Source organism: Amblyomma mixtum, chromosome 2 (assembly GCF_055824585.1).
Source record: "Amblyomma mixtum isolate Tamu chromosome 2, ASM5582458v1, whole genome shotgun sequence".
Classification (NCBI taxonomy): Eukaryota; Metazoa; Arthropoda; class Arachnida; order Ixodida; family Ixodidae; genus Amblyomma; species Amblyomma mixtum.
Genome location: NC_143013.1, coordinates 110,553,534 through 110,572,324, shown reverse-complemented (window position 1 = coordinate 110,572,324; position 18,791 = coordinate 110,553,534). Strand labels below are relative to the sequence as shown.

The 18,791-nt window shown below is 47.4% G+C and overlaps 1 protein-coding gene across 2 annotated transcripts in view; it reads left to right on the top strand.

Annotated features, from left to right (window-relative positions):
* Positions 1 to 18,791, top strand: part of LOC149360560 (sushi, von Willebrand factor type A, EGF and pentraxin domain-containing protein 1-like) — a 149,403-nt gene that overhangs the window by 79,789 nt on the left and 50,823 nt on the right. For both annotated transcript variants that reach the window (XM_089569321.1, XM_089569322.1), the window contains exon 8: positions 1,857 to 2,028. In XM_089569321.1, coding sequence (XP_089425447.1) covers positions 1,857 to 2,028 — 172 coding nt within the window. The remainder of the gene's footprint in view (positions 1 to 1,856; positions 2,029 to 18,791) is intronic.

The window sequence follows — 18,791 nt, the reverse complement described above, 5'->3', positions numbered from 1 at the left end:
CCGGGACCACCGCTTCACCGGAGCAGTCGCTCTACCAATTGAGCTCACCGGGACGGCAAGCTTATGGTAGGGCGAGAGCGAATTGAACAATAACTCGAAGTGGCAACAGTGCTGACGAAATGTTTTAGGGGAATCCCCCAAGGTGGAGTAGATTGGTAATAAGGGAGTAATTACTCATTGACGTCCACCCGGGCGCAGCCATACGGCTACAAAGGAAAGCTATACAGCTTTCTCAGAAACTTCGTAGTTAAGCATTTAGCATTTTGCTGTTGCTGTCAGTAGATACAGTGAGAAACAGGCAAACCACTTCTTCATTTTTATGATCTTAGTAGCCCTCGTAACCTGGCAGTCTATTGTTACTACTACGATATAAATGTCATCACTTTGCGCTTCAGTCCGCTGCAGTCCTAAGCGTAGTTCTCAGTTTTAAATCATTTGTTTTTTATTGTACTTAAGAACTATTTTTAAACCAGAACAAGTAAAAAATGTCTCGTCCAAAGCACGATTTGTTATTGACACCTTCCTTTGAGAACTTTGGACATTAATCACAAACGTTCATTACTCATCATCATGTTTATCATATGTCATTAGGATAAAAAACTGCTTTCCTGGTCCTAAAAGTGCTGCTGTTATTAAAATTATGAACATTTAAATTATCTGCTTCGCGGTTTCATCTCTTCGCCGTAGCTCTATGAATCATTTCTTGCTATTTACAAAATTGTTAGCGTACAGTCCCGCCTTACAATCCTAGAAGCCTCATTCCGCAGAAAAATATAGAACCGTACTTCGAATCTTACAAATTGTGTGTCTCGTATGTCCACGTTATTTTACGTCAGCGACACGTGGTAACATTCCACAGCCTTCATATCAGCCGCCGTGAGGCATCTAGCAGCCCTTTGTATTAGAGCATGAAAAGGAAGCTCACTGCATTTATAGATTATGTAGCACTGTACGGGATGCCTTTGGGAACTGACACTGAAGGCAGTTCCGGCAGCCTCTCTTAAAGTGGTTACAGCGCTCAATACTCTTCCGTGAGCAGCTTATTGTTGTCATGCTCAAGAACCTTTCACGAGGCGTGCCGTGCGGAATCGCTTTAATTTTACCCTGCGTTCGGAGTATCTGCTTTAGAGAAACTCCGGCGCCCTTGCATTTTTTTTCTCTTCCACTCCTACTGTCCCGACAGTAAACTGATCTCCACAGAAAGAGCTAGAGAGGAGGCACGCGGACTGAATAGTTGGTCCCCGCATAAACCTGATGCCCGTGTATACGGAGCGCGGATGAACTTGTTGAAGGCACATATGAACCAATTGTGATTTATTTGGATTCACCGCTACTTTTATGTGCATAAGCTGTCATCTGCCCATAAAACCTTCTTACACAAAGAGTGTGGACGTTGGAGGCGAGATATTTTTTTTTTGCGATTTGAGAGCGAGGGAGGGAAAAGATTTTAAAAGTGAAGAAGCAAAGGCTGAAATGTGTGCATTTCCCCACCTGTGGCACCGTCGGCGTGTACTGGTCTCGAACATGGCTTTCAAGTCGATGCAAGGAACGAGCTAAGGTCAGTGTCAGAACTGTGAGAATAGTGTAGAATGCACGCGAGAAATAAAATTAGTGAAGCGTTAAAATTCTCCACAAGATTCAAAGTTTAAACAATTGAAACAGCAGAGGGCTATCTACTTTTGCTATTTGAAACTCCGTTGATAAAAAAGACTTCACCATGCATCCAATGGGAGTGGCCTCTTGGCTTGAGGCTGAAATAACGAAAGGCGTACTTGCTTTGAAGGCAACGGATCGAGGTCCATACTGAGAAAAGCAGATGCCTGCTCTTAACTTCTTTTCTGTTCTTTTTTTTTCAGTACCCTGTAGAAAATGGTACCCAAGTGATAGAATCTGACAACAGCTTCGTTGTGAAATGCGTAGACGGGTACGAGTTCACACAGGAGTCGCTTCGAAGCACGGGCAGAGAAGAAGCTGCTCTCAGCTGCCAGGACGGTGTGTGGAATCCCCCTAAGCCCTGGTGTAGCAGATGTAAGTTGGTGCATCGAATCCATTCTCGTGGCACAAGTGCAAATTAGAACTGACAATGGTGTTACTAATATGTTCGCACTGTTGATAAATCTTTAGAAAATATATCAACTTATGGAAGCGGTTCAACGCCTCGTTGCTTAGGAGGTAGGTGAGAACAAGAAAGGCCGGCAGCACAACTTTCACTGTTGTGCCGTATTTATTTTTGTTTATTTTCAGTTTATTTATTTAAGAATTTTTCTAGGTTCGCACCAATAGCCAAAGGCTTAGTGAAGTAGTGCAGGCTGCGACGAACACAGAGGAGAAAGCTAAACAAAATAGGATAATAAAAGTAATGATTAACAAACAGACAAGTGTTGACGCCTAATTAGGTCTGCAAACCTGGCTTCAATTCGGCGAAGTCACGATGGAATCTATCAAGATTAGGTGCCACCCCAGAGGTGTAAAAAGTCATCATTCACACAATGCGGCTCAGGTTGCTCGGAGGGGAGTTGAACCCACGAATTGGTCGTGAACGTGGCCCAGTCACGTGAGGCTTAGCCATGGCTGCTAGGTACTTGCCGTCAGTGTGGCCACGATTTTATATATACAAGAAAAGAATGTCCCACCCAGCAACTGCAGTGTGGTCTTCAAATCAAGACTTGGCAGGGCACGCAGGGCACGACTGTAACTTTCGGGGAGCGGATGAGCAGTTCAGACGACCCATCACATTCCTGATTAACCACTTTTGCGCGTTCTCGAGGAGTAGGGAAGAGATGCGGCAGATTGCACTGCAGTGCATGGATATATAGAGAGTGATTTTTTTTAAACCTTTACGTGGCTTCATTAAAGCGAAAGCTTTATTTGCCTCTTCAAGCCAAGGTCATCGGCGTCGCAATTTTACGTTCAAGTGGAAGAGTGGTGGAGGTGTGGCAGCCACGTTACATATCACGTCACTCGCCGCAGCTGCAGACGCGCGCCGCCGCCGGGCCGACCGCTGCGCCGACCACCGCTTTGTCAGCTGTGGTCACGTGACTAGCCACGGGACTCGCCGTTTGCTGAAAAAATTGCCGACGATTACTTCCTAATGCGAAATTATAGCGTAGCTCATGAGCGTTTCAGCTTTTCGGTAGATTGATGCAAAGAAATACGTGGCTCAGAGATCCTTACTCAGGTTTTCAAAGTCTGCAGGCAAAAGCAAAGGAAGGAAGGAAGGAAGGAAGGAAGGAAGGAAGGAAGGAAGGAAGGAAGGAAGGAAGGAAGGAAGGAAGGAAGGAAGGAAGGAAGGAAGGAAGGAAGGAAGGAAGGAAGGAAGGAAGGAAGGAAGGAAGGAAGGAAGGAAGGAAGGAAGGAAGGAAGGAAGGAAGGGAAAACTTTATTTACACTCATGGTTTTTCCTGCGGTTTGGAGCATGTTCAGAGACGTCTTGATTCTACCCCTAGGAGCCTTCTCTGTCGAAGTCGTCCGCCTGTAATCAGTGGTCAGTTGCCCTCAGTCCAGGGCTCCGCTGGCCACTGCCGCCCGTTGAGCTCGCTGTACCAGACCTTGTTGGTCTTCACAGCGGTCGCTGGACAGCAGAGTCTCCCACTGCTCCGCACTCGGATTTTGTATTTTGGGGACCACGTCTATGTTTTGGCAGGCCCATGTGAGGTGGTATAGAGTAGGTTTTTCGTCGCACCAGGGACATTTGTTCGTGTATACCGTAGGGTGCATTTTGTTTAGTATATGTAGGTTTGGGACAGAGCCTGTTTGTAATTGTCTCCAAGTGACAGCTTCCTCTCTGCTGAGAGATTTGTGTGGTGGGGGATATCGCATTCTTCTGCCTCTATAGTTTTGTAGTATGGCCGAGTATTCCCTGGGTGCTGGCGCGAGTTCCGCGGTCTCGTCGGAAGCTCGGAAAGTAATGTATCCTCGAGCTATCCTGTCGGCCTCTTGGTTCCCTGCCACCCCTGTGTGCCCCGGTACCCACACAATTTTGTGTGGGATCTTGTCGTTTTGTTCTTCCTGGTTTTTAATTCTGTTGCTCGCTGCGAGGAGTATACGGAGCGCGTGGCGACCTATCCTGCCATTCATGTAATTTTGATAGGCTGTTTGAGAGTCCGTGATTATTGTTAGTGACCGCCCGGTTCTATAGCCCTCCGCCACCGCTAGAGCAACGGCTACTTCCTCGGACTCTGCAGCTGTGCTGCCTCGGAGAGACGCGCTGGTTATTTCGCGTAAAGGCGAATCGACCACCGCCGCTACAGCGATTTTGGTATCTCCTCCTCTCCAAGAGGCGTCTGCATACACGGTCGTGGCTTGAGGAGCGTATGTTTTCTCGATGAATTCGGCCCTCGCTTCTCTTCTGCCTCGATGGAGGTTGGGATCCATGTTTTTTGGTATTGGCGCTACCTTGAGGGTCTTGCGAAGCTCGTCGGGGATTGTTGCCGTCCTCGTCATTTCTCGCATCTGCCCGCGGTATCCGAGCCTCTGCAGGAGCGCTCTTCAAGTCGTTGTTTGCAACAGCCTGAGTTTTTGCGACTCAAGCTACGCCTCTCGTAGCTCCTCAAAGGTGTTATGTAATCCCAGGGCAATGACTTTTTCTGTAGACATGTTGCGTGGTAGTCGGAGCGCTGTCTTATACGCTTTGCGTTGCATGGCATCCGCTTGTTGTATTTCGTTTTTGTTGAGGCACTGGTAGGGTAGGCTGTACGTGATTCGACTAACTACTAGGCTTCCGAATAGTCTTAGTGTGTCCTCTTCACGCATGCCATGTCGCCTGTTGGTGATGCGGGTGATCATGCGTGCGACTTGTAGCGTTGTTGCTTTCAGTAGGGTAAAAGTGTGAGTACTGCGCTGGTTGTATTGAACCACATGCCCAAAATTCTTATTGTTGTCTTTTGGGTATCGGCGCCCCTTCTACATCGACGTTGAGTTTTAGGTCCTCGTTGGTTGGGACGGTCCGGTTTTGCTTGCCTCTCCAGACTCTCAGCAGTTCTGATTCCTCGGTCGAGCATGCGAGTCCTCTTTCTGCGAGGTATTGCTCTACACAAGAGGCCGCTTGCTGTAGCCTTTCTTCCTTCTCTCCGAGACAGCCCGTGCTTGTCCAGACTGTTATATCGTCAGCATATATTGCATGCCTGATGCCTCCGATGTTCTCTAGTTTTCGAGCTAGGCCTATCATAGCTATGTTGAAGAGTAGGGGTGAGATAGCTGACCCTTGGGGTGTTCCCTTGTTTGGAGTGCGAATTTTGTCCGATCGAAGGTCTCCTATGCCGAAGGTGGCCGTTCTATCGGACAGGAAGGCCTTGACGAAGCCGTGGATTCTGCGTCCGCAATCCAGGTTGTCTAGGCCCGTAAGGATCGCTTCGTGGCTGACGTTATCGAATGCCCCCTTGATGTCCAGGGCCATTATTACATTTTCTCCAGTCCGAGGTACGTTTCGCAGTACATCTTCTTGTATTTGGAGGAGAAGGTCCTGCGTCGAGAGCTTCGCTCTGAAGCCGAACGTGGTATGTGGTACGCAGTCGTTATCTTCCATGTAGTTTTGCAGTCTTTACAACCCGTTCGTAAAGCTTGCCAAAGCACGACGTGAGTGATATGGGCCTGAGGTTTTCAGTTTGCTGCTTTTTACCAGGTTAACGTATCATTATTACTTCAGCGTGTTTGCAATCTTCAGGAACCGTCTCCGCCTTCCAATGTTTGTTAAAAAAGCTCACGAGCTCTTGTATGAGGTCGTCGCTCAGGTTGCGGATTAGGGCGTTGTCGATTCTGTCCGCTCCGGCTGCCGTGTTTCTGGTGGTGTTTCTTACGGCCGCGTAAACCTCTTCCACAGGTATGGGGCGGTCGAGTTTCTCGTTTTCGGCTCCTCGATACGTTCCTTGGTATCGCGGGGGGTTGTGATCGCCGAAACATTTTTCTCGTGTCTTCTCCAGTAGGGCGATGTCTGATCCTTCGAAGGAGTGGATGAACCTGTGGATGGCTTTATTGTTTTCTGATTTTATTTTGGTCGGATCGATTAGTGCTCTTAAGAGATGGCAGGTTCTGGCCGTGCCTAGAGTTCCCCTAAGCGAGTTGCTGAGTTGTTCCCAATTTTGTTTCGTGAGTTGCATCGCGTATTCTTCCGCCTTTGCCGTAATTTCTGCTATCTTTAGGCAAAAAAAAAAACTTTCAAAATGAGGGCACATATTGGTTGAAGCCGCGTTCTTCACAAGTGTTGAGAGCACAGTGCACAACCGCTCCAGTTTGAATAACACTTACCATGTTTTTTTTTTCTTGCTTCGCCTTGCTACTGTTTAAGAATCAGCTGAGGCCTGAAAAATCCAAAGGTATTGCTTTTGGCACAAATGAGAGTGAGAGCAAACCTAAAAAAACTTAGACAATTCCCACCTTATCTTTCTACCCGCGCTGTTGCGGCACTACTTGGCGGAAAAGCATGTGAGTCATTGAACGATGTTCAAGAATGTCTCGGCATTTGAGTGTGGCATGAAACCAAAATCTACACTTTTTCCGATTTCTGGCCAACGTAAAGAACCCTTAGTTGACGAAATGAGCCTAGGGTGCTCTACTCTTAGGCGACTATTTCTCTTTCCCTCCTTTCGCCCCCTTCTATATTCCATTCCTCACGGCGCGCTTCGCTAGTCCTCCCTGAGTGAGGCAGTTACTGAGCATTTCCTTTCCTAATAACCAGTCATTATCACTATTTACCACACTGATATGTCCGTTTCATGAACGCCAACAAAACTGAAGGAGGTCTGTTCCACTTGCGATTTCTTTCAAAATTGTGTCGAACGGTCTTCCGCTTCCTTGGGCACCCTGAGTGTACCAATATCGGAGCGGCGTTAGACTACCGGACGAAAAACCTTATATCGACCATTGACCACAGTATAGTGCCCATGTGACCCCGACTAACTGCTGGTGTTTTATGCGAAGCATATTACTAGAGCTACACTACAGCCCGTCGAGCGCGGCGGTGGAGCTACCATTGACCTTTAGCGTGACCACGCGACGCCACTTGACAACATGATGTCACAGCAGAGGAGAGATGGCCTGCCGGCTCGCGCAGTCGGCCGCGGCGGTGGAGGCTCCACATCAAAGGCGCGGCGGCTGACCACGTGACAACATGACGTCACAGCAGAGGAGAGATGGGCTGCCGGCTCGCGCGGTCGGCCGCGGCGGTGGAGGCTCCACCTCAGAGGCGCTGCAGCTGACCACATGACGCTACAGCAGCGGTATAAAGCTGAGCTTGCCTCAGCTTTCCAATGTACTTTCCATGGGTGCCATGAAGGCTGTTGTAGCCGGTGCTGGGGCAGCGGTTGTACACTCTGCATTGAATTCACCGATGATCCCGTATACAGGGTGTTTCACCTAAGACTTTCTGCAATTTTTAAAAGTAAGCTATTTGAATTAGATGCGCGCTTTTTCTGGCATAGCATTGTCAGTGGTGTAGTACATCATAATGCAGCTAAGACGTGCTAACTAGCAGGCTTGTTAACCAATATTTAATAGTTAACTTTTAAACTATTACCGTTGGGCTCCTTAATTATTGAGAGGCATGTAGCCCACCGTAAGTGATGTCCATATCCGTTTTTAGAATTTCGAGAATGCGATTATCCTCGGCGCTGTGGCCCAACAAATTTTGGCTATTTCGACGAGTTACGTGCACTGGAGAGCTTGCTTTGCCTGCAAGCTTCTCAAACCGCATGTATTTTGGCGCGATTTAGGCGAAATTTGTTGAGCCACAGCGCCGAGGATAATCGCGTTCTCGAAATTCTAAAAACGGATATGGACATTACTTACGGTGGGCTGCATGCCTCTCAATAATTAAGGAGCCCCGGCAATAGTTTAAAAGTTAACTATTAAATATTGGTTAACAAGCCTGCTAGTTAGCACGGCTTAGCTGCATTATGATGTACTACACCGCTGACAATGCTATGCCAGAAAAAGCGCGCATCTAATTCAAATAGCTTATTTTTAAAAATTGCAGAAAGTCTTAGGTGAAACACCCTGTATAGCTGCCACGGCAATCCTTGCTACACTTCTAGTGGTTGTATTAAAATGACCAAGTATTCAACCAAGGAAAGCCATGTATTACCAAGCCTAGCCATCAATATGCTTCGCATCTGACTAGGCTTAAGCTTAGGTAAGCCTCGGCCATTTTTTTTGCTTCTGCTAGTGGCTATCTGTTATGTCAAGCGAGGAATAATTCTTCAAAGATTTGCAATGATTTTGTTGATATATTTAAGCACTGGGTTTTCTGCAGTGAAAACCTAGTGCTTGAGACATACTATAGCTATTAGTGCTGGCCTACCCTATAGAACCAAATAGCTTCTGCTGCTCTAGATTACCGTCTTCAGCCTTTGCGGAAAAGATTTATAAGGCAACGCAGGATGCACGCCACGAGGGATGTGTGCTTATGCGTCTGCTGCGTGAAATCCTCAGGTTCGCGGTTTGGGCGTAACGCGTCCAATAGTAGTTTTCTTGCCCATCGTTCCGCCTCTTCAGCGTGGCCGAATTTGCGCCATGGTGGCGACTCCACGAATGACCTTGAGTCGTCGCTTAGCAACCGCAGCAGCTGCCGCCACCGCGCTACGCCAGATGGCGCCGCTGCCGCCGGCGCTCTCTTCGCCAGATGGCGCCGCCGTTGCCGGCGCTCGCTTCACCAGCCTAGCCACGCCAAACCACTAGCGAATTCTAAGCGCTGCCAGGCAGCCGATGATTTCGCAAAACATCCAGGTTTGACCAGAACTAAACCATTGCCATTTTTTTTTGTGAGGACTAACGAAGCGAAATGGTAGCGTAACGGACAATGTAACTAGCTCACTGAGTGCCTGAACTTCCCGCGGCGGAAAAAGTAGACGACAACACACAGCCACTCTGAGAGAATGCAATAGATCGTATAAAAAATATACAGGGCGTCCAAGCTAACTTAGACCGCAGTTTAAAAAAAAGAACCTATGCGATCTTCAGAACTGAAATCGCGTGGATATGGTTAGGGTTTATGTAAAGTTGGAGTATCATTTTTTCCTCGTCTTGATAGAATAATTAGTCGCGATAAATAAATTAGCTTTTTAAATATAGCTTGAAACGTTCAAGCATCAATAGCAAAGTTGTGGAGCTGTACATATATTGTCCAGCCAACGCACTTCCAACGAGATAGACTTAGCGTGGCCGTTTTTATTCGGAAAAACGAAAGCCTGCGGAGTTTAAAAAACACCACGTGGCAGGGCGCTCCGTGCGGCCGATTGGGCCGCTATTACAGCGCTCTCATCCGTGCTTTGTAAAAAACATCACTCGGTTCGCTCCTTTCGTGCTGCCTGAGACTGTTTCGCGTTGCGCTTGGTTCCAAGATAAGCGCCAGTGGGTTCAGGCGGCAATTGAAATAAAGCATAGCTCCCGTTTCTGCGGCGATAATTCCGCTCTCACGTCAGCAGAATGCATGTGGAGAAACAATGGCAACCTCACGAGTTCGAATTTCGGAGCAAGACCCCAACAAACAAAGATGCATATAACAAGCTTGATAACTTCACGTCAATTACAGCTGAAAAAACGGGAGCCGCGCTTTCTTTCAACAGCCGCCCGAACCCAGTGGCGCTTATCTTGGCACCAAGCGCAACGCGAAGCTTTCCCGCTTATATTCGAGAAAAATGAAAGCCCGCGGAGTTTAAAAAAATTAGTGGGGCTTAGCTTTGGTTAAGCCTAGGTAATTGCGAAAGAAATACCCCCTTGGCTGCGCTAAGTGTTTCGCTTATGGGTGGTGCACGTTAAGCTTCGCCTCTAAGAGTGGAACGCGACAGCGTCTTGCAACGCTGGCAGGGAGTCCACAGAACGCCATCGCGCATTCGGCTCAACGCCTTGCCCGACGGTAAATTGGTTTTTCAGGGAAGGAAATGTATCTCTCTTGCATATGTCGGTGGACACCCGAACCTCGCCTAAGGGACGGGAGAAAGATGGGAGTGAACGAAGACGCCGTAATATATAGACGCGCCTTTGTTCGGTCGCAGGTGGTCGATCGGCCGCGAAGTTCTAGCTGCGCGCGCTGAAGAGCCGACTTGGTGCCCCATCTCTCGCTCTAGTATGACGTCAGTAGTCACATGGCCGACCACCGACCGTGAAGAGGCAACACCTGGCGTAGTATTGCTTTCGCAATAAAACGCCACGTGACAGCGCGCTCTGTGCGCCCGAAAGCGCCGTGCTTACAGCGCTCTCACCCGCACTTTGTAAAAACCCTCACTCGCTTCGCGCCTGTCGTGCTGCCCAAGACAGAGATTCACGTTGTGCTTGCTTCCAAGATAAGCGCCAATGTGTACAGGCGGCAGACGAAAGAAAGCACGGCTCTCGTTTCTGCGGCGATAATTTCGATAAATGCGGAGGAACGATGACAGTCTCATCAGCCGCCGCCGCGCCTCTGCGGAAAGTGCTGACGCACTGTCAAGCAGCTGCTAAGAGCGGCAGCTTTCACTTCGCCCCAGTCAGTGGGCACGCTCCTGTGGCTCAAAACGCCGTTGAGAACGCTGCAGTTTGGTAGCGCACGAGCGTAATCACATGGTATTTTTTTTCATATTTCACGTGCTTTCTTTAGATGCTGGAAAAAAAGGACCCGGTAGGAGATACAATGCTACTATAAACTGGACCGGTTGTGTATAAACCTGCTCTACAACCTAACGCAGCGGTATTGGCAATAAAATGACTATTTGAAAATTTGCAGAATTCATCTTAGTTAACTAACTAAGCGAAATAAAAAATATTCTTTTGGAAGAGAAATTCTAGAGGCCCGTGTACTGTGCGATGTCAGTGCACGTTAAAGAACCCCAGGTGGTCGAAATTTCCGAGCCCTCCACTACGGCGTCTCTCATAGCCTTAGTCGCTTTGGGACGTTAAACCCCATAGACCAACCAAACCTAAAAAATATTCTGTGCAGCGCCACATGATGGCGAACAATGTATCGTTGGATTCAGCGGGCTGCGGTTTGCCGCTTTTTCTAAATCCTTGGTTCAAGTTACGTGAAACAGGATATATATATATATATATATATATATATATATATATATATATATATATATATATATATATTACGATGAAAAAACTTGCTCGACTGCTAACAACATAAGTAAAGAGTTGAAGTACACTTCTTAAAGAAACATTTATTCACCGACGGTTTCGGACGGTGGACCGTCCTTCATCAGGGTAAGGTTGTTTGTGAACAAAAACGATCCGCTTGCTCACGGCACCGCACACAGATGGAGAGGGGAAGACGCTCTCCTTTGAGGAAACAAAACAAAACACGAAAAGCAAGACAGTGGCGGACAAGGGTGTTCCTGCCGATTAAGGGGAAAATGAGGGCTGCAATGCGAGCACACAAAAAAGAAAAGAACGAATTCAAGAAAGGGGAAAAGAGGGGGTGGGGGAAGGGAAGGAGGCAAAATGTTGTAGCGGAAGTGGAGAGGGGTGAGCTGTCTGCGAGGAAAACCGTTGAGAAGAAATATTGTGGGCGGAGGCTTCCTTCGGCGGGAGCGGGACGTTCGAACACGCGGGAAGAAAACATTATCGCGCCCGTTGCATCACAGTGCCAACCGCCCGACAGAAGTGTGGTTACTGACTGTTTGAATGTGAGTTACGGCGGCGGCGCGATCACATCGGCGGAGAGGTAACCGACCAGACGCCGGACGGAAACCTGATCCCGTGGCTGGGCCCCGCGGAGACCCAGCGCCAGCCCCCGGCCGCTACTCGTCAGCCGCGCGCCCCCTCGCAAACGGACATTGTTATTAAACCCGCTGACAAAGGAGGCGGCATAGTAATTTTAGATAAAGAAAAGTATATCCAGGAGGGATACCGCCAACTCAATAACTCCAATTTCTATCGCTTGCTTTCATCAGACCCCACCACTGGGCACAGTAAAATTATAGAAAAAACCTTGAAACAACTCACCGATGAAGGTGAATTACCGCCACGAGTAAGTAAGGCGCTGACGCCATTAAATGCGTCTCCAGGGCGCTTTTACATGCTCCCAAAAATGCATAAAGAAAATCATCCGGGTCGACCGATCGTTTCCGGCATTGGCACACTCACGGAACCGATCTCCAGCTACATTGATTCTCTGATCAGGCATATCCCTCCTAAACAAACATCTTACATTCGTGACACTACTCATTTTCTAAAAGAATTAAGTCAATTTACTGCTCCAGAAGGAGCTTTTCTGGTAACCCTGGACGTGGTATCCCTGTACACTAATATACCGCATGATGACGGCATCCGGGCTCTGGTCACATCGTATGAGAAATACAAAAGACTGGATTCTCCCAGCAAAAGTACCCTCGTAGAACTGACTAATCTGGTTCTCAAACTCAACTCCTTCGAATTCAACAACTCTTTCTACCTACAAACGAGTGGCACCGCTATGGGCACAAAGATGGCGCCAAACTATGCCAACATATTCATGAACAGCATTGAATCGGACTTTCTTCGGTCATATCCAACAAAACCGGCTTTCTACAGAGGCTTCCTAGACGATATATTCATGGTATGGACCGGCACTGAGGACCAACTCATCCAGTTTATCTCATCATTTAACAACATACATCCAAACCTCTCTTTTACGCACACCTATTCGACCAATCAGATTAACTTTTTGGACGTCTTGATTCGAATAGAACAGGGCATCTTAATCACCAGTGTCTACAGGAAGCCCACTGATACACAACAGTACCTCCATTTCAAGAGCTGCCACCCACGCCACTGCAAAACCTCTATTCCATACTCTCAGGCCATCAGATTCAAACGAGTGTGCTCGCGCTCAGAAGATTTTAAGGATAATTCTAATCGTATGCGGGAGGTTTTGAATCATCAGCGCTATCCGCTCTCGATTGTCGACGATGCAATTAGAAAAGCGGAAGAGAGAAACCGTAACGAACTGTTTGGGGATCCCGCGTCAGCAGCTCCCAATGAACACCGCTCTAATCTAGTCTTAACCTTTGCGAACAACCTTCCGAATGTAAACAAAATTCTAAGAAAACATTTTAACATCATCGAACAAAGCGACCGACTCTCAAAGGTTTTCCCAACGGCTCCACGGGTCACCTACCGACGACCAAAAAATTTGCAAAATTATGTGGTTCACTCTACTATAAGTAAACAAGAGCCTGTAGGTTGCGTGCCTTGCGGGAAGAATCGGTGTCAAGTTTGCAAGCACATGCAGAAAACGACGTCGGCTCAGAGCACACACTCTAATTTCAAACACTCCATTCGAGAGAACTTGAATTGTGACAGTAGTAACGTACTGTACATGCTCGAGTGCGGCAACTGTCAAATGCAATACATTGGCCAGACCGAGAATCCCTTCAGAATTCGATTCAATAATCACCGCGCGCATGCCAAATCACTTCCTCTCGTCCCCCTGTCGAAACACGTCCGTCAAGAAAATCATGATTTCGACAAAATAAAAGTCACTCTGCTACAGAGCGGTTTCAAAAATACCCGTGAGCGGGAACAACGGGAGTCATATTTTATTTTCAAATTTAATACGGTGCAGACCGGTATAAATGAGAACCCCGGAGCTCTCTCCGCACTTCAGAAATCAGAGGCCCAGTAAGATTCACAGCCTCTTCGACTGAATCGCCTGAGGTCATACCATTTTGAGTGTTTGCGTCTACATGCCGCCTGTCTCCTACCCCAGCCTTTCTTTTCTTCCTTATGCCCAAACATTGCTGCTGAAACGACTTCTGCAGTAAACCATAAGGGGGCCTTCCACCCCCCCCCCCCCTTTTTTTAAATGCCATTTCAAACAGAACGACAAGAATGATACTCAATACATTACATTGGTTTGCGAACGAGGATTAGGAGTGTTGCTATACACTAATATGGTTGTGGATCACTGTGAATCCCGTTCGTCGGTCGTCCAGCTAGGGTCGCTCTCCAATTTTCTACTTGCCTGCCTTACGAAGGCGCAGGGCGCTAACAAGGGGCCGTAAGTGAATTTGGGCTACCTCGTGTTTTTCAAAAAGGTGAGGTAGATGAGGGAGGTACTTAGCAAGCCACCCCCCCCCCCCCCCTTTTTCACTTTTTTGCAAGTTCTCATGCCTCCTTTTCTTTCCTTTTTTCCTTTTTTTCTTTCTCTTTTCTTCTTTTGTTTCCTTCTTTTTTTCTTTTTTTTCCTGCTCTGCGTCCGAACTCTCTTTCTCTCGTTTTTTCGTTGCTCTGCCCCCCACTTCGCTCCTTGGAAAGGGCACCTCGTCGGCGGCGCAGTGTCTTTGCGAGGGGGCGCGCGGCTGACGAGTAGCGGCCGGGGGCTGGCGTTGGGTCTCCGCGGGGCCCAGCCACGGGATCAGGTTTCCGTCCGGCGTCTGGCCGGTTAACTCTCCGCCGATGTGATCGCGCCGCCGCCGTAACTCACATTCAAACAGTCAGTAACCACACTTCTGTCGGGCGGTTGGCACTGTGATGCAACGGGCGCGATAATGTTTTCTTCCCGCGTGTTCGAACGTCCCGCTCCCGCCGAAGGAAGCCTCCGCCCACAATATTTCTTCTCAACGGTTTTCCTCGCAGACAGCTCACCCCTCTCCACTTCCGCTACAACCTTTTGCCTCCTTCCTTTGCCTCCTTCCCTTCCCTGCCGCCGCGGTGGCTCAGCGGCTATGGTGCTCGGCTGCTGGCCCGAAAGACGCGGGTTCGATCCCGGTCGCGGCGGCTGAATTTCTTTGGAGGAGAAATTCGAGGCCCGTGTACTGTGCGATGTCAGTGCACGTTAAAGAACCCCAGGTGGTCGAAATTTCCGGAGCCCTCCACTACGGCGTCTCTCATAGCCTTAGTCGCTTTGGGACGTTAAACCTCATAAACCAAACCAAACCAACCTTCCCTTCCCCCACCCCCTCTTTCCCCTTTCTTGAATTCGTTCTTTTCTTTTTTGTGTGCTCGCATTGCAGCCCTCATTTTCCCCTTAATCGGCAGGAACACCCTTGTCCGCCACTGTCTTGCTTTTCGTGTTTTGTTTTGTTTCCTCAAAGGAGAGCGTCTTCCCCTCTCCATCTGTGTGCGGTGCCGTGAGCAAGTGGATCGTTTTTGTTCACAAACAACCTTACCCTGATGAAGGGCGGTCCACCGTCCGAAACCGTCGGTGAATAAATGTTTCTTTAAGAAGTGTACTTCAACTCTTTACTTATATATATATATATATATATATATATATATAGGTTGCGAAAGCGTGAAGTACTAGACTGCTTCTAAGAATATATAGCGGAGTATACGCTCCGTTAAAGGTATCATATTTATTCAACTCGGCGTTTCGATCGGAAGACCGATCTTCTTCAGGAGTGATTTTACATTGTAAATGCATCCCCTTTTATAGGGGCGGGCACAGAACAGGTAAGTCGGAAACACAAAGCACATAGCAGAAAAATACGCATAAAAAATTACGCATAAAAAATTATTACAGGCAGTGGGAGCCACACACACCAAAAAAAAAGAGTGCGAGGAACAGGTACTCAGTCAGAAAATACAATGTCCACATGCGGCCTCTGCTTTGTTAAGCACCACAGGCTTGCTTATTGACAACAGTCGTGTCCAGCTGGGAGGTGCTCGACAGGTGTGTGGCCGTGCAACAACTTTCGTAGAAGAATGCGAAAACTTGTTCCTTCTCCTGGCCGCGAGAGCAAAAAAAATAAAATATGACCCTCCAACAGAGGGAGCAGACAACAGAAAAAAAAGAAGAAAAAAGCAGGAAAATGAACAGAGCAAGGAAGAAACCTCGAAAAAAAAAAGTGAAATAGGTAAAAGAAAACCTTTAAAGTAGTGCTTTTTCTTCGCACCCAGCTACAGTGCACCCAGCCCTGGCTGAGGAGAAGTATTGGAAGGAATGTTAAAAAAGAAAAAAATATAAGGAAAAATATATTAAAAAATGTGAGCTTACATAGTAAAATTAAAAAGGAAAAAAATAAAAAAAAATAAAAAAAGAAATAGTGCGGCATTCGCGTGACCACCAGTTGAGCACACCCGGGGGGGAAACGGCACAGGTGTGGCATGCAGAAAGGGGTATGACCTCAGACGACTTAGTCAGTGTTGCTGTGTTTAATTTCGTAGGTCCCTGACCTCGGAAGAGAGGTGAGGGTGCCGTAAGTTTCATTAATGCCATTTTGCACTGTGTTAAATTTAAAAATAAAATATGATTGTCGTTGCTCGCGCTCACGAGTGTTTTTGAAGCCACTCTGTAGTATTGTTACTTTAAGTTTGTCAAACTCGTGACTTTTCTCGCGGAGGTGTTTCGAAAGAGGGAGGTTGGGGAGGGATTGGGTATGTGAGCGGTGGTTATTAAATCTGAAACGGAAGGAATTGTCTGTTTGGCCTATGTATTGCATTCGACAGTCGCCACATTCGAGCATGTAAACCACGTTGCTGGAATCGCAATTAGGGTCTTCCCGTATAGAATGCTTGAAATTTGAATGGGTGCTTTTAGCCAGTGCCGTGGTCTCCATGTGTTTGCAGACTTGACATCGGCTTTTTTTGCATGGTGTGCAACCTACAGCTCTCGGTTTATTGACTGTCGAATGGACAACATGGTTTTGCAGATTTTTTGGTCTCCTATATGTTACTTGGGGGACCGTTGTGAAAATATTTGAAAGACGGTCACTCTGTTCTATAATATTAAAGTGTTTTTTTAGGATGTTGTTAATATTCGGGAGATTATTTGTGAAGGTTAGTATAAGATTACAGCGCTGTGATGATGGCTGAGATTCCTTAATGACATGATTAATATTAGTTGCTTCTGCCTTTTTAAAGGCATCGTTGATTATAGAAGACGGGTAATGTTGTTTTTTTAGAGTGTCCCGCATGCGATTAGCATTTTCGTGAAAATCTTCCGATCGTGAGCAAATTCTTTTGAATCTGATGGCCTGCGAGTATGGGATTGAAGTTTTGCAGTGGCGTGGGTGGCAGCTGTTGAAATGAAGATACTGTTGTATGTCTGTGGGTTTTTTATAGACACTAGTGATTAATGTACTTCCTTCTACTCGAACCAGAACATCCAGGAAGTTAATTTTATTGGTTGAGTAGGTGTGTGTGAAAGAGATATTGGGATGGATTTTGTTGAATGAGGCGATAAAATGGAAGAGTTCGTCCTCGGTTTCTGTCCAAACTATGAATATGTCATCCAGAAAGCGTTTGTAAAAAGCTGGTTTTGTTGGATATGAGGACAGAAAGTCAGATTCAATTTTGTTCATAAATATGTTGGCGTAATTTGGAGCCATTTTTGTGCCCATAGCTGTACCGCTAGTTTGAAGATAATATGAGTTGTTGAACTCAAAGGTGTTAAGTTTAAGGACCAAATTTGCAAGTGTCTCGACGGCACTTCGACTAGGGGTGTCTAGAATTTAGTATTCTTTATATGATCCAACCATTGCCTGAATTCCGTCGTCATGTGGGATGTTAGTGTAAAGTGATACCACATCCAGGGTAACTAGGAAAGTGCCTTGAGGGAAGGTGACATTCGATAATTCTTTCAGGAAGTGATTAGTGTCGCGTATGTAAGATGGATGTTTCGGGGGTATATGTTTGATGAGCGAATCGATATACTCTGAGATCGGTTCTGTTATTGTGCCAATACCAGAAACAATCGGTCTCCCTGGATGATTCTGTTTGTTTAATTTCGGAAGCATGTAGAAGCGCCCCGCGGAGGAATTTCTTGGCGTGAGCGCCTTACCTACTCGCGGTGGTAATTCACCTTCATCTGTTAGTTTTTTTATAGTTTGCTCTACGATGTTCTTTTGCTTAGCGGTCGGGTCTGACGGGAGTTTAGTATAGAATTTTGGGTTGTTGAGCTGGCGGTTGCCCTCCTGAATGTAGTTATCTGTGTCTAAAATAACTATGCCTCCACCTTTGTCGGCGGGCTTGATGACAATGTCGGTTCGTTTGCTAAGTGAGCCTAAGGCGTTACGCTCTTTTTAAGCATGAAATGCTTTTAGCTCCCGTTGTCGGCAGTGTGGTGATGTCACGCCGAGACCGAGAGCCATCATCCGGGCACTGCAATCCACTCATCCGGGCACTGAATTCCAGTCATCCGGGCACTGAAATCCACTCATCCGGGCACTGAATTCCAGTCATCCGGGCACTGAAACCGTCATCCGGGCACTGAAATCCACTCATCCGGGCACTGAATTCCAGTCATCCGGGCTCTGAAACGAGAACATCCGGGCACCGTACGAGACTGCACGAGATTTAACGACTCTCTCTCTAAGCCCTCCTACGCGACCGGCATGCAAGCGCCGGTTGGTCTCCAAATGAGACAAAAAATAACTGCTGCCAGTGCCTTCTCAATGTTTATCAAGATATCAGTGGAGCTGTGAGTTTGATAATGCACGGAATTATAATTTCCGATTTCTAATAACGCGTGCAAAAAGCACATAAATGCCACGTTACACTTCGTTGTCATACGTGATCCGGGGGAGAAGCGCTGCGTTCAAAGGGCAAGGCATCGCGCCGAACGGGTGGTGGCGTTCCTCCCTTCCTTTACGGTGCGGTTCGGGTGTCCACCGAGATGGCAGAGAATTACTGCGCCATTTCCTTTCCTCAAAAAACCTTGCGTTCAAATGGCAAGGCATTGCGCTGAACGGGTGGTGGCGTTCCTCCCTTCCTGTACGGTGCGGGTCGGGTGTCCACCGAGATGACATTAGGCCCGTAAACATTTCATGCTTACTCTACTCTCGTTTACGGGAGAGGCAGAGATTTTTAAGCATGAAATGCTTTTAGCCCCCGTTGTCGGCAGTGTGGTGACGTCACGCCGAGACCGAGAGCCATCATCCGGGCACTGAAATCCAGTCATCCGG